The following is a 15,239-nucleotide window of genomic DNA, read 5'->3' as shown; positions in this document are numbered from 1 at the left end:
TAGTCCCGCCAAAGTTGTGCGCACCTGACACAGCAACTTTCCATGGTTATATGCAGCAAAGAGTTACATATGCATGAAGTTTCACACTACGCCTATACATATTCATAATCCATCCCCGCTTCATATTAAAATTAGTTCCAAAGAGTCATTTCCATAAACTCCTTCCATCTGCGCTTGCGCAGTGTATTCTAGTGGTGGTCGTCGGGGGTCGTGGGGATGAAGACTGATGACTCTTCCTCGTCACCGCTAGTTGACCAGGAGCGGTACTGGTACCGACACTGGCCCCAGCGCTTGTTTGCTGCGGCAGGCAGATACCTGCTGCCCTCGGCTCAGACAGTATCCGGTGCGGCAAGGAGGCCGCTTGCGCCCTTCCTGCCGCCATAACACGATGGTGCTATCCCCTCCCAGCCATTGCTCCTCCTCCTTGCTCTGTCCCAAGGCGCAGGACTGACATCACACCCAGGATTTCCATCTGACTGAGGGGAAGAGGAGGAGGTTGAGCGGAGCGGCAGCGTGATGGCGATGGTCGGGAGGACTTAAGAAGCGGCGGCACAGCACAGCCCCTACCGTGTTTTCCCAGGCTCCTCCCTGCTTGGAGGGGGGGGGGAGCGAGGGGTGGCTCTATTGTTCGAACCGGTGGGGGCTGCGGGCGAGCCCACTGTGCAGGGCTGTGAGGAGCCGGCGGTCCAGGCCCTGCGGCGGTCACCGGAGCAGTCTTCGGCTAAAGGTTACAGCACAAACCTCTTCGTGGAGCGTAGCTCTGTCTTGCGCTAGGGAGGCTGGCACGAACACACACGCAGGTAGGTAGAGGTCTGTCATGGTTCCTTTCCCTCTCTCAACTGGAGTTGTGCGGTAGCTTTCGAAGATGGATGGGGAGGTGGCTGGTACTGAGGACAGGGGGCTGGATACCTACTGCGGATCTGGGCTCCTGGGCCTGCTCGCTGTTATCCGACGGGGGAGGGAGCTGTGAGAGCCGAGGCAGCTAATTGGGGTTGAGGCTTTTTCACTGGTTCCTGTGGGGGGAGCCTGTGACGAACCGGCTGGGAGTGCGGCCTTCGCTCTTCTCTGCCCATGGGGGGCGCTGGGGGAAGTGAGCATGGAGGACTGCGGCGGCCTTGGTGACTCTACTAGGAGCAGCGCTTGCGCGGCGTGCACCACCAGCGGAGTGCTGTCTCCGGGGGCTGGAAGCGAACCCACGAGGGGTAGGGATGCAGCTCTGGCCTCGGCTTCTCTCGGGAATGCTTTGGGAGCGGTCGGTAACGGGAGGCTGCGAGAGCGTGGTCGGGGAGGATCGCTGCGGAGAAGGGAGCTGGCGACAAGGAAAGACTTTCGTGACGCTAAAAGGGTATCGCCAGGGATTCCGAGAGTACCAGACACGGAGGCAGGCAGCAAGGTGTTTGCCCCCTGGGCGCGGGAGGACAAGCAGTGGGGAGCTAGGCCCCGTTGAACGCCAGCTGCTGGTTCTCGAGAAACCACTAAGCTGCTCGGCTTACTGCCGTTGGGGCCCTGGCCTCGCTTTGCGGCCGCTTTGGGGTTACAAGGCTTTTTCCTGTCACTTTTTCTTTCATCATTGCCTTTGTTTGATGGCTGGAGTGGCCTTTCTGTCCGAAATAGTGCCTGAGCACAGGTTTTTTTCCACCCCAGAACGAGATAGCCCTCGCCCCTATCGTAGGCTGTGGGTAGGGTCGTACTTAGAAGGGAGCAGTTCGAAGCAGGCAACTTGCAGATGAGCCACTAATTGCTTTCATGCCACTAAATCAGTGAGAGGCACAGCTCTTCAGCTGATTATCAGTGAGTTCATACTTGCACTACATTTAAAGTGAGTCTAAACTTTTTGTAGGTGTATCTGAAGCTAGTGAACTGATTGAAGATGTTTGTGTATGTGAAATGACAGTCATTCCACCTGTGGGATCTTGTTTGCTTGGTGTAGTTGAGCTGTGTGTGTTTTTTTTTTTTTGTTTGTTTTGTTTTGTTTTTGTTTCTTTTTTGTTTTTAATAGGGACGGTCCTTATTTTCCAGCCTCTGCCCTCGACTGGATGTAAGCATTATGTCTGTGTCTGGAAATTTTTTGTGCATGAAATAATTTCACTTTTCAGATCTTAGCAGAGCATTAATATCTGTAGTTTATATTTTTGCATTTGGGGAGGCTGTTTTCCTTTAAAACTTAGATCTGGTTGTTCTTAAGATAGTACTATAGCAAAAATCATGCCACCTGGTATAATGCGGATACATGGTAAGCCACTCTTCTCAACCCAAAATACTTAAAAGAATAGTATTTTCAAAGCTGGTCTGTGGGCAGACCAGCAACTATTCTGCAGCTAGTGGTTTTGCAGAACTTGTAGTACAATCAATTAAAAGTTGCATAAAAGAACATATAATGGCTGGGACCTGATAGTTTTTTGCCCAACTGCAAAAAAGGTCTTTCCTTCTGTGCATTTCATGTATTTCATTTAGTTATTTATTTTTTTCAGTGTAGTATAACAAAATATATTTTTTCAGTTAAAATGTGAGATACACCCTTCTAGCATTGGTGTGATGGGACAGGTAATTTTCAGTATCTTTCAGTTGTAGCCATCAAATATTTCAAATTGTGTTTAAAATTATGCATGTTGTTTTATTACTTTAGGTAATTTTGGGAAAAAAAACTTGAATGCATGCAAAGAACGGTTGAATAAACACATCACCTGGAAAACACAGAGTACCAGGAAGTGGATTCTTGACATCCACCTTGTAACCTGAGTGACTTCTATTTATCTTTTAAACTTCTTAATATTTACAATGAATGGGCACAGTGATGAAGAACGTGTAAGAAACAGTAGTGGAGAGTCAAGGTAAGCACTTTGTCGTTTCAGTCCCTGGTTGTGTATTCTCTTATATTTTGTTTAATAGAACTGCTTTACCTTTTAATTTTGTGCCAAAACTTCCTAGTGAGCAAACAAGCCATGTTTAGGAGGACTGGCTATGCTTTTTTATGTCTGCTTAATCTGCTTGTTAGTTTCATATAGTTTTGTTTAATAACTAATAATCATGGATATACCTTACAGAATAGAACTTAACTAGTATTAGAACTGTATCAGTGTTACTCTTTTTTTTTCCTCAAAAGTTGCCGTAAGTGTTAAAAGCTGAAACAGATTGGATTGAAATGTTAAAATAAGACTCCATGTCTATGAAGTGCAGGGCATGCATGCATAGTATATGCTGTATAAGCCCTGAACTGGACTATCTCTAAAGCTGGAACAATGAGTTGTTAATTCTAGCTTTTGATATGTGCTACTTTATGAGGCTTCCTTCTTTGTTGAGCTGTGAAAGCAGTATAATGGAAAGTGTTAAATTCATGTTTGGTTTCCAAAATGGAAGTACAACTTTCCCAACTGTTTTCCTAATTTAAAAAAAAAAAAAAAAAAAAAAATCTATTCACTATGTGAGTAATGGGGTGGGAAGATGGGGAAGAGAGAAATGTTTAGCTGATATTAGGTGCAAATCTCTAGGAAATTTATGAACAGTAAAATTAAAGAAACTTTTGACAACTCTTGTGTATTCTTTTGATGTCATTATTCTTGTTATACCTAGGAATATTCTAGAAAGATAATAAACTTTGGATCTTGTGAATAATTTGTAAACTCTAATTTATTTTAAATAAAGATCTCTGCTTCCAGTAAAGATGGTACTTGTCTAATTAGCAAACAAATTTATTTCTACTAAGTGGCAAAACATTCCCAGTTACATAAAACAAATAAACAAAACAAGCTTTGTCAGTTGAATAGAGGAATATGAACAAAATAGAAATGTGAATAAAGCTAATCTTCTGAACTTTTTAGAGAATTATAAATAAGTCCTTCAACAAACGTTAATTTTTTGGGGACAACTCTGACCTTGTATTTATGAAAGGTTTTACTACTTGAAAAAAGCCACCTAGCTAAAAAAATAATGTAGGAAAATTACTTCATATCAAGCTATGACCACTTTGATATAAAAATACCGGTATATCAAAGTTATTTAAAAGCTGTAGCAATTCTCATAAGACTAAACTAAATAAATATCATTAAAGCTTCCTGAACAATTTTATTAAAAGTAAATATCAGCAAATTACTTGGAACTTGATAGTTGCTGGTGAAGTGAGACTTTGTTCTGCGTTTTAAATGTGCTGTTGAGCTATTTTAAAACTTTTTTTAAAAAAAAAAAAAAAATAAAACTTTTTTTCCCTAGTTTTTTATTAATCATTAACCCTGTAGCCTACTGAATTCACAGGCAGATGTCAGAAAGCATATTTGCATGTTTACCATTTGCAATCAGGAAGAGTGAAATTTCCTGTTTTAAAGAATTGAGCCAATTTATGTTATTAAAATAACTATTATAAAAGGAGTTTACATTGTTTTAAAGAAACTCTTATAATGAATTGCAGAAATTGTGGAAAGCTTGTAGTATTCTCAGCAATAGGAGGGCTAGAGAAGGGGCTAATTGGAAACCTTAGATTATATATAAACGGCCAGCACTGTGGTAAGGAACTGTAGCTGTCTTCTATTCCCTGTGACTGGCAGTGAAAAGGCATTTCTGAAGCATGTGGGAAAGGAAAGGGCAATTTGCCATGCTCCTATGCTCCTTTCCACTCTTGAATCTCTTCATCTGTTTGGTAGATGACCAGAAATCTTTCCATTGCTGCAGATGCTGAGCCTGAAGTTTTGTTTTGCTACAAGTAGAAGTGAATCTCTTGTATTTTCACAGTTGAATAATTGTTGTACTGTTTGGACTTTCCTTGGCCATGTTAGCAACCTCTGAAGCTATAAGTATGTGCTAGTACCAGGCATGGCAAAGATTGTGAACTGACAAACACTAAACTAATCTTGCTGCTTGATGTTAGAATTTGTGTAATAATTACAGTGGAATCTACTCTTCGGCTTTTTCTTTATTATAAATCACTGTTTTGGATTGTTTTTAGTAGTTCTAGGTGAAATATCACAGATAATGTTCATCTGGATAGCAAGTAAATATAAGCAGAAAACTTAATAGCAATACTCCGAGAAACTTTTAAAGTTAAGCAAAGTGTTTTTGTGTATGTTCTTGAAAGCATTCTGTTGCAAACTTGAATAGGAGTAAATACATATTAGTTACCTAGTAATAAGAACAGGGAATGCAGAAGTGAAACGTTGAATAGCAATCTGACTTCCCATCTCTTTGATTCTCCTATGTTTCCTGTAGAACAAGACATGGAGCGCTTGAGCAGACCTACTCTGTAGGTAAAAAGGAGTATACTCAGTATACCCCATTTGGAAAGTAGCTGGCTGGGGTGCATTGTACTTCCTTTTTTTTTAGTAAGCAGAAAGTGGTTTCTTGCACCAAATATCCTTATCATTGTTTACATTCTTGAAAGCTGATGTTACGACAGTGCAGTAATTTCTGTGGATTTAATTTGCTTTGTTGATTTAATAGTCTGTGGACCACAAAAGACAGTTAAGTAAAACCAGCTCTTTGTCAGCAGGCTTGAATTTGCTGTATAAACTCATCCACAGAAGATTAAAAGGATAAATTGAAAGCTACTACTCTAGGATCCTGCTTTCAAGAAAACATGAGCATACTTACAGAAGTATTCTTATCTATTGGTTTCTTTTTGGTAGATGTCTGATAGGAAATAATAATAAAAATTAAAAACTGTGCATGTATAGAGAATTGTATTGTGTTTATGTGGCAAGGTGTTGGTAGCAGGGTGCTGCTGGGGTGGTCTCTGAGAAGAGACTGGGGCTGTCCCTGTGTTGGACAAAGCCAGTCCCAGCTGGCTTGGCAATGGAACCATTTTTCTTGTTTTCTCACTATCCTACTTAAATTTTAATTGGCAGTAAACTACATTAATTTTCACTGAGTTGAGACTGTTTTGCTCATGACAGTGATTGGTAAGTGATCTCTGTGTCTGTATCTTGACCCACAAGCTCTTCCATCTTATTTTCTCACCCTGCCCTGTTGAGGAGGGGGGAGTAAGAGAGTGGCTGGGTGGAGGTCTGGCAGACAGCCAAGCTTAACACACCACCACAAGAGTATATACCTTAAAGTATGGATATATCTGTATATTTTAATGCAGAAGACTCCTGAGATCAGAAAAAATACCTGAAAGGTGAAGGAAACTGTACATAGAACTTAATGTGAAGGGCTAGTGGATGAAGCAAGCTCTTTGCTTTTGTTAGTAATAGTCTTCTCTTTGATTAGCAAGTTGTGATTTTTACCAAGAAAATTTGTCATGGAATTGAGCATTATCAGATATGTTGGTCTAAGTTTAAAAAAACAAAAACAAAAACAAAAAACACGCTTCTCTTCATCTTACAGTTCAGACAGAATATTCATCAAAAAAAACAAAACACACAAGTATTTCTGTCTAGAACCTTTTTCTGTTAAAAGAATAAATTCTAAATTGATGATACAGCTTTCATTGTGTATGTAGACTCTAGTTTGGCTTTGGGATTCCTGCTGATTTTTTTCAGTTCCCAAATGTTGGGATGCATCACTGAGCTTAGAAGAGGTGATCCTTGAATATTAACCAGCTTTCTTGGGGCCCCTCTTCCCCCCCAGGGCATTATTACATGGGACTCTACTGTAATAAATGGCTCAGTCTTCAAAATAGGACTATAATCAAAGTTTACAATTTATTAAAGGAATAGAGGTAAGCAAACAGCGCTGGGTGCGCCGGGAGTCTCTGCTCCACCAAGACGCACACCAGTTACATCAAGCAGCTGTTTTTTATGCTCCTAGGCTAATACATATTCATTACTACTTCTAAAAAAACCAACAGGGTTATTATAATTAGTTTCTGGAATCCGAACCCTCCTACTGGAGCATGCGTATCAGTCTCCGGTGGTCCCTCTGGGGGTCTCTCATGCTGAAGGCTCATAGTCTTCCTCCCTCTTGTCCTTCTCCTTTGTCCAACTTGGCTCTATGTCAGAGACTTGTGCAGCGTCCCCTGCAAGCTTTGTCTTTTAGTTGTTCTTCAGCTCTCCCCGTCTCCTTAATCTCCTGGCCAGATATCAGAGACTTGCATAATGTCCCGTGCAATAGTCATAATAGTTAGCAGTTATTCTGAAACCCCCCCAGATATCAGAGACTTAAAGGAAAAGCCTACAAATACATTTCCCTTCAAGCTCTCTATTGACACGACTTGCTAAAACATTCCTTTGCAAGATACAAGAACTATATACATTAGCCACTCTGTTTTTCTTAGACTTGTGCTTATACAAGGGTATGTAAGACAGAAGGTCACATTCATCATACCATGCAGCCCTAGCATTGTTCCATACTGACACGAATCAGATGAACATATTTCACACTACCAAGCGGATCCCTGAAGAGGCCAAAGTCTGCTCTCCCAAAGTCCAGGGTAGCGAGCTGTGCACCCTCCTCTCTGCCCTAAGGGTCTTGAACTCCACCATTTCATGGTCACTGCAGCCAAGGCTGCCCTTGAGTTTCACATTCTCCACCAGCATCTCCTTGTTGGTGAGAGTGAGGTCCAGCATAGCACCTCTCCTTGTTGGCTCCTCTATCCCTTGGAGAAGAAAGTTATCGGTGCATTCCAGAAACCTCCTGGATTGCCTATGCCCTGCTGTGCTATCCCTCTCAACAGTTATCAGGGTGATTGAAGGGTTAGCATCAAAATCACTGAGGTTTAATCTGAATAAAATCTGTGATGGTTTTACCCAAATGGGCATCTGAACTCCACCACAACTGCTCTCTTCTACTTCTCAAAGGGAAAGGGGGAGAAAATATGATGAAAAGGGCTCAAGGGTTGAGATAAAGGCAGGGAGATCACTCAATTATTGTCACAGGCAAAAACAGACTCAGCATAGGGAGATTAAGGTAATTTATTACCTATTACTAACAAGCTAGAACAGTGAGGAAACTAAAAGCAACTTCCCCCAAACAGCCATCTTCTATGTCCTCCCCCCAAGCAATACAGGGGAATAGGAAATGGGGGTTGTAGTCAGTTTGTAACACTTTGTCTCCATTGCTCCTTCATGGTCAATCTCTTCCCCTGCTCCAGTGTGGGGTCCCTTACCTGCAGGTGGCAGCTTCCACCAGATCACCTGCTCCTGCATGGGCTCCTTTCCATGGTCTGGTCTGGAGTCTGCTCCGGAGGGTGTTCTCCATAGGCCGCAGCCTCCTTCAGGTCAGATCTATCTGCTCCCCTGTGGGCTCCCTCCATGGGCTGCAGTGTGGAGATCTTCTCTGCCATGGTGCCCGTGGGCTGCAGGGAGACAACCTGCTCCACCATGGTCCTCTGCACAGGCCGCAGGGGAACTTCAGCTCTGGTGCCTGGAGCACCTCCTCCCCCTCCTTCACTGGCCTTGCTGTCTGTAAGGCTGTTTCTCACTCCTCATTTTCCCAGCTGCTGTGTTGCATCTTCCCCCCCCCCCCCCCCCCCCCCCTTCTTAAATTTGCTCTCACAGAGACACAAACAGCATTGCTTACTGGATTGGCTCTGGCTAGCAGCAGGTCCCTTTTGGAGCCATCTGAAACTGGCCCTTATGTAACACTGGGCAGCTTCTGGACTCTTCTTACAGAGGCCACCCCTGCAGCCCCATGCTACGAAAATCTTGCTGTATAAACCCAATACATTACTCATGTGGTAGAGTCTTATAGGTAATTCCCTGACAGGGTTTAGAGACTTATATGCTTTTTTAATAACTAAAGCTTGCTAAATGTGTCTGTGTTAGGGAAAAAGTGTCTTTTTGTTTTTTACTTCTTAGTAGTGTGCCAGTTGTTTTGTGTTTGCAGTAAAATGGGGGGAGACTGGGTGGAGTATTCATGAAAGAAAACCAGAATCCATTAGCTAAAATATTGTAGCTAAAAGGTTGGTTATATTTGAGTCCTGAGGCAAGGTGAATCTGGGCCATTCTTAGGTTATACTGAGAAGTAATGACTCCTTGTTAAATTTCTACTAGGTCGGCACTAGTCAAGTGAACTAAAGGGAAAAAAAAAAAAAAAAAGGCCAAGTAAAGATACATCCCAGTGAAGTTGCATCCACAAATGCCAAGTGCCAGAAAAGGATGGGTGGATAGTGAATTGACGTGGTATATCAAATTGCTAGTAGCTGTGTTGAAAAGAATTTGAAATTGAAAACTTACTACAGTAGTTCTTCAGTAAGATGTAATTTTCAAAACCCTAGTTTTTATTTTGGATACTGCTTAAGATACATGACTAGAATCCTGCAGACAAACTTCTTTTTCTGTTTTTTGGGGGGATTTTTTTTTTATTCTCCTCTTTAGATAACACTTCTTTTTTTGTTCCAAGCAAGTCTTGGCATATTTTTGAGACATCTTTTGGTTTTAGAAAATTAGATAGGTCTGTGTTTTTTATCATTGCTGCTTTCTTACAAGTATTATTTGAAAAACAAATAAAACGTTACTTTATTTCAGAAGTTGACGATGCAAATTGGTATTCTGACTGATGCCAATCTGAAACTGTTCCTTATGAGAGGTTAATAAGAACAAAACAAAACAAAATCTTTTTCTTTCGTTTGTTCATTCTGATGCGTAAGTAGTTACCTTTTAAAGATAATTAAGAAATGAATCTTAGGCTGAAAATTTCCATTCAACTTCTGTTTGAATAGGTAAGTAGTTTTGATAGACAGTAATTAGTTGTTGTTTGTGGTGCTGTTACAAAGTTTTCTTTTAATGGCTGCAGAATTCAAATAGCTTGATAAGGGAATAAGTTTTCAATTTTATAGGTGTGTGTGTGTATGGATGGAGGGGTGTGTGTATATATCTATGTTTCCCCTAGGCTTAAGAAAAAATAATCTCTGCGAGACAGCAGAGAGTGTGACTAAACTGAGTACCTTGTTCTTAAGACTTTTCATGACACCTATGTTCCTGTAAAATCATTTGAAATTGCAATATACTAGTAATTAGTTCTTTTTAAAAAAAAAATCTTATAAAGTTGAATGTCATAGCTTGAAATGCTGACAAATCAGCTTTACACTTTGTGAAAGAATATTGTTATTAGGAATTAAGAAAAAGATAATTTCTTTGAAGGTAAAACAAGGACACAGTCTGCACTTGGAAATATGAGACAGCTAGTGGTTTGCCTTGGCATAAACTTCTATTCTAGTTCTTAGACTGCAGTGATCTCAGTGGTAGAAAGAAAAATGTATATGTTCTCTATGATGTTTGGAAAAGGGTGGGTTTGTTTGTTTTATGCTGAAAACTGAGTACCCTGTAGCATTTCCTGTAGAGTGTGTTTTGCCTTGCATTCCTAATCAATGTTATTGTTGGTCCATTAAATTTCTTAGAGGAAAGTCCTTTGATAAAGAGATTATTGTGGATATTGGGGTTTTAAGTACTGCGTGTCATGCAGTGCTGCTTGTACAGTCTCAGCAATCCATAGTGTATCTTCAATGTAAAATGTGCTCATATATTGCTCTACTTCCTATGTCCTCTGTGAATACAAACTTTTGATTTTGGGATTATAATACTGTCTTTGTAGGGGTTATGCCTCCAAGCCTAAATTCTACTGAAGCTTAAGGTAGAAACAGACTCTGCAGTAAGAACACATGACATTAAATGTGTGCTGGTAGTCCTCAGAGCCATCCATAGCTGGTTATCCTTTAGCCAGTGAATAAGCAAGTTTTTCTAAGCTTCAGTAAAAATGAAGTCACAGCTATTATTAATCTTGTCTATTTTTTGTGTGCTGTAGTTACATAAAGACCTCTGGGAATGTGGTACACATGAGAGTGCACAGGCAGGAAGTTTAGTGTAGTTGGATGCATCTGCATTGCTTTGGGTGACTAGAGTTCAAGTAAGCTCTATGCAGTATGTACTAGTCTTCTGTGCTTGAACTCCAATAGGTACTTTTTATCAGTAAATTTGAAACTTTTTAAATCATGTATTTTTCTCCTTAGTACTGCTACAGAGGGGAAAGGTATGAGAAGTAGGCCACTGATAGTAAAAGTCAATAATTTGTAAAAGGGTAGAAAGGAGGACCCAGGGAACTACAAACTGGTGAACCTCACCTCTGTGCCTGGCAAGATCATGGAACAGGCCCTCCTGGAAGCAATGTCAAGGCACATGCAAGACAAAGGGGTGATCCAAGACAGCCAGCATGGCTTCACAAAGGATAAATTGTGCCTGACCAACCTGGTGGTCTTCTATGATGCATCAGTTGACAAGGGAAAACCGACTGATGTCATCTACTTGGACTTCTGCAAGCCCTTTCACATGGTCCCACATGACATCGTGATCTCCAAATTGGAGAGAGATGGACTTGATGGGTGGACCATTCAGCGGATAAGGACTTGGCTTGACTTGTCTTGGCTCTCTGTCCAGGTGGAGGCCAGTGATGAGTGGTGTACCTCAGAGGTCTGTCCTGGGATGGTATTATTTAATCTTTATCAGTAACAATGGGATTGAGTGCACCCTCAGCAAGTTTGCAGATGACACCAAGCTGAGTGGTGCAGTTGATATCAAAGAAGGAAGGGATACCATTCAAAGGGACCTGGTCAAGCTTGAGAAGTGGCCCCACATTAACTAAATGAGGTTCAACAAGTCCAAGTGCAAGGTGCTGCACCTGGCTCAGGGCAATCCCAGACAGGAGTACAGACTGGCTGGAGAACTCATTGAGAGCAGCCCTGCAGAGAAGGACTTGGGAGTTCTATTGGATGAGAAGCTTGACATGAGCCAGCTGTGTACATTGGCGGCTCAGAAGGCCAACTGCATCCTGGGCTGCATCAACAGCGGTCGAGAGAGGTGATTGTCCCCCTCTACTCTGTCCTGGTAAGGCCCCACTTGGAGTACTGCATCCAGGTCTGGGGCCCCCAGCACAAGAAGGATGTGGACCTGTTAGAGCAGGTCCAGAAGAGGGTCACGAAGATGATCAAGGGGCTGAAGCACCTCTCCTATGAAGAAAGACTGGGAGTTGAGGCTGTTCAGCCTGGAGAAAAGAAGGCTCAGGGGTGACCTCATTACGACCTTTCAGTACTTAAAGGGGACTTACAAAAAAGAAACACAGATGGAGAGTGACTCTTTGCTCAATCAGATAATGACAGGACAAGGGGGAATGGTTTTAAACTAAAAGAGGGGAGATTTAGATTAGAGGTTAGGAGGAAATTCTTTACTCAGAGGGCGGTGAGGCACTGGAACAGGTTGCCCAGAGAGGTTGTGGATGCCTGTCCATGGAGTTGTTCAAGACCAGGTTAGATGAGCCCCTGAGCAACCTGATCTAGCAGGTGGCATCGCTGCCTATGGCAGGGGTGTTGGAACTAGATGATCTTTAAGGTCCCTTTCAACCCTAGCCATTCTATGATCCAATGTTTTTATGAATAATTGGCTTTTGAACTGGTGTCAGTGACAGGGGTTTGGTTCTTTGAACATGGAACCCCTTTTGAAGATCATCAGCTGCTTGGGATACATGGGATCTGCCTCGCTAAGAGGGGCAAAAACTGAGGCATCCTGTTTCCCAGTAGGATGGCTGACCTCATGAGGACTTTAAACTAGTAATGACGGGGGAGGGAGAGGGTTACCAGCAGCCCTGTGAGGGAGCAATGGACAGGGTTACTGAACAGAGGGCATGGGGTGATGTGACGGAGGGATCACAAAATGGGGCTTAAGCAGAGTCACCTCCAGCATTTGTAGGTTAGCACAAAAATGACTACAAGGTGCTGTTATCTAAAAATCTCCCCAAACCTCCAAACCTTTCTAGGAACCAGATATGCTGCAGTTCCCCTCTTAAGTGCCTGTATACTAATGCATGTGGTAAGGGAAATAACCATGATGAGCTAGAAGTCTGTGTGCAGTTGCAGGGCTATGATCTTGTTGAGATCAGGGAGACATGGTAGGATGATTCTCACGACTGAAGTGTTGCAAATAAAGGATACACTCTCTTTAGGAAGGACAGGCTGGGGAGAATGAGGAGAGGGAGTTGCCCTCTATGTGAGAGAGTAGCTGGAGCGCATGGAGCTCTGTCTCAGGATGGATGAGTAGTAAATTGAGAGTTTATGGTTTAGGATTAAAGGGAGGAATGGGTTAGGTAACATTATAGTGGGGATCTACTATAGGACGCCTGACCAGGAACACTAAGCAGATGAGGCCCTCTACAGACAGATAGGAGCAACCTCACCTTCACAAGTGCCGGTCCTTGTGGGGGGACTTCAAACATTCTGACATCTGTTGGAGGGACAACACAGCAGGGCATGAGCAATCAAAGAAGTTCATGGAATGGATTGATGATAACTTCCTTCTACAAATGATAGAGGGGCAGATGAGGAGAGTTGCTCTGCTGGACCTTGATCTCACCAACAGTTCTTTCCGGGGTTAAATGTCACCATAAGACTTGCTTTTTGAGGCCCAGGATAGTGTTCTGGGCGGTGGTGTGGGGCATGGAATATGTTTCCAGCCATCCAGTGGTTGCTTTCACCGTTGTATGTGGTGCTTGCCATTGTGGGTTTGAGGGAGTGATGTAATCAGTCTGCCAGGCCTCTCCATATTTATATTTCACCATCATCCTCCATACCACAGAGGCTTTAACCGCTTGGCTTACTTGACTGCAGCATGTTTCACAGTCATGAATAACCTGTGCTATAGTGTCCATGGTCAGGTCCACCCCTCGATCATGAGCCCATTTGCATGTTGCATTTCTTCCTTGATGGCCTGAGGTGTCTTGGGCCCATCGAGCTATAAATAATTCACCCTTATGTCGCCAGTCCAGGTCCACCTGAGCCACTTCAATCTTAGCAGCTGTCCTGGTTTCAGTTAGAACAGAATTAATTTTCTTCCTAGTAGCTGGTGGAATGCTGTATTTTGGCTTAGGATGAGAAGAGTGCTGATAACACCCCGATGTTTTAATTGTTGCAGAGCAGTGCTTATACCAAGCCAAGGACATCTCAGCCTTTTGCTCTGTCCTGCCAACAGGCAGGCTGGGGGTGCAGTAAGAGCTGGGAGGGGACAGACCCAGGACAGGTGACCCAAACTAGCCAAAGGGGTATTCCATACCATCTGACGTCATGCTAAACAATATATAGGGGTGGCTAGCCGGGGGGAGGGGGCCGGACTGCTCGGGGGGACCAGAGCCCATCTATATTTGTGGAGTGACAGGCGGATCTCAGCAGTTGACTGTATTGGAGGCTGAAGTGAGTCTGACTGGGAATGAGTGGGAAAAGCACCGCATTGTGACTGGCCCGGATGCTCCATGTATCCTTGGCATAGACTATCTTAGAAGAGGGTATTGCAAGGACCCAAAAGGGTTCCGGTGGGCTTTTGGTATAGCTGCCTTAGAGACAGAAGGCATTAAACAATTATCTACCTTGCCTGGCCTCTCAGAGGACCCCTCTGTTGTGGGGTTGCTGAGGGTCGAAGAACAGCAAGTGCCAATCGCTACCACAACTGTGCACCGGCGGCAATATCGCACTAACCGAGACTCCCTGATTCCCATCCATAAGCTAATTCGTCAGTTGGAGAGCCAAGGAGTGATCAGCAAGACTCATTCACCTTTCAATAGTCCCATATGGCCAGTGCGAAAGTCTAATGGCGAGTGGAGACTAACAGTGGACTATCGTGGCCTGAACGAAGTGACGCCACCACTGAGTGCTGCAGTGCCGGACATGCTGGAACTTCAGTACGAACTTGAATCGAAGGCAGCCAAGTGGTACGCCACAATTGATATCGCTAATGCATTTTTCTCCATCCCTCTAGCAGCAGAGTGCAGGCCACAATTTGCTTTCACTTGGAGGGGAGTCCAATATACTTGGAATCGGCTGCCCCAGGGGTGGAAACACAGCCCTACCATTTGCCATGGGCTGATCCAGTCTGCACTAGAGTAGGGGGAAGCTCCTGAACACCTGCAGTACATCGATGACATTGTGTGGGGTGACACAGCAGAGGAAGTTTTCGAGAAAGGGAAGAAAATAGTCCAAATCCTTCTGAAAGCCGGTTTTGCCATAAAACAAAATAAAGTCAAAGGACCTGCACGAGAGATCCAGTTTTTAGGAATAAAATGGCAAGATGGACGTCGTCAAATCCCAATGGATGTGATCAACAAAATAACAGCTATGTCTCCACCAACTAACAAAAAAGAAACACAGACTTTCCTAGGTGTTGTGGGGTTTTGGAGAATGCACATCCCAAATTACAGTCTGATTGTAAACCCGCTCTACCAAGTAACCCGTAAGAAGAATGAGTTTGAATGGGGCCCTGAACAACGACAAGTGTTTGAACAAATCAAGCAGGAAATAGTCCATGCAGTAGCCCTTGGGCCAGTTCGAACAGGACCAGATG

The 15,239-nt window shown here is 43.2% G+C and overlaps 1 protein-coding gene across 4 annotated transcripts in view; it reads left to right on the top strand.

The window, feature by feature from the left end:
• Positions 1–472: 472 nt before the first annotated feature.
• LOC116501371 (chromodomain-helicase-DNA-binding protein 1-like) overlaps positions 473–15,239 on the top strand; it is a 92,674-nt gene continuing 77,907 nt past the window's right edge. For 3 of the 4 annotated variants that reach the window (XM_032206882.1, XM_032206879.1, XM_032206883.1), the window contains exons 1-2: positions 473–800; positions 2,627–2,831. In XM_032206882.1, the coding sequence (XP_032062773.1) occupies positions 2,779–2,831 (53 nt within the window). In that variant the 5' untranslated portion in view covers positions 473–800; positions 2,627–2,778. Of the gene's footprint in view, positions 801–1,159; positions 1,203–2,626; positions 2,832–15,239 lie in introns of those variants that run through there. The other variant, XM_032206880.1, reaches the window with a different exon arrangement.

Source organism: Aythya fuligula, chromosome W, assembly GCF_009819795.1.
Source record: "Aythya fuligula isolate bAytFul2 chromosome W, bAytFul2.pri, whole genome shotgun sequence".
In the NCBI taxonomy this organism is placed as follows: domain Eukaryota; kingdom Metazoa; phylum Chordata; class Aves; order Anseriformes; family Anatidae; genus Aythya; species Aythya fuligula.
The sequence above is the reverse complement of the archived record's forward strand: the minus strand, read 5'-3'. Positions and strand labels throughout refer to the sequence as shown.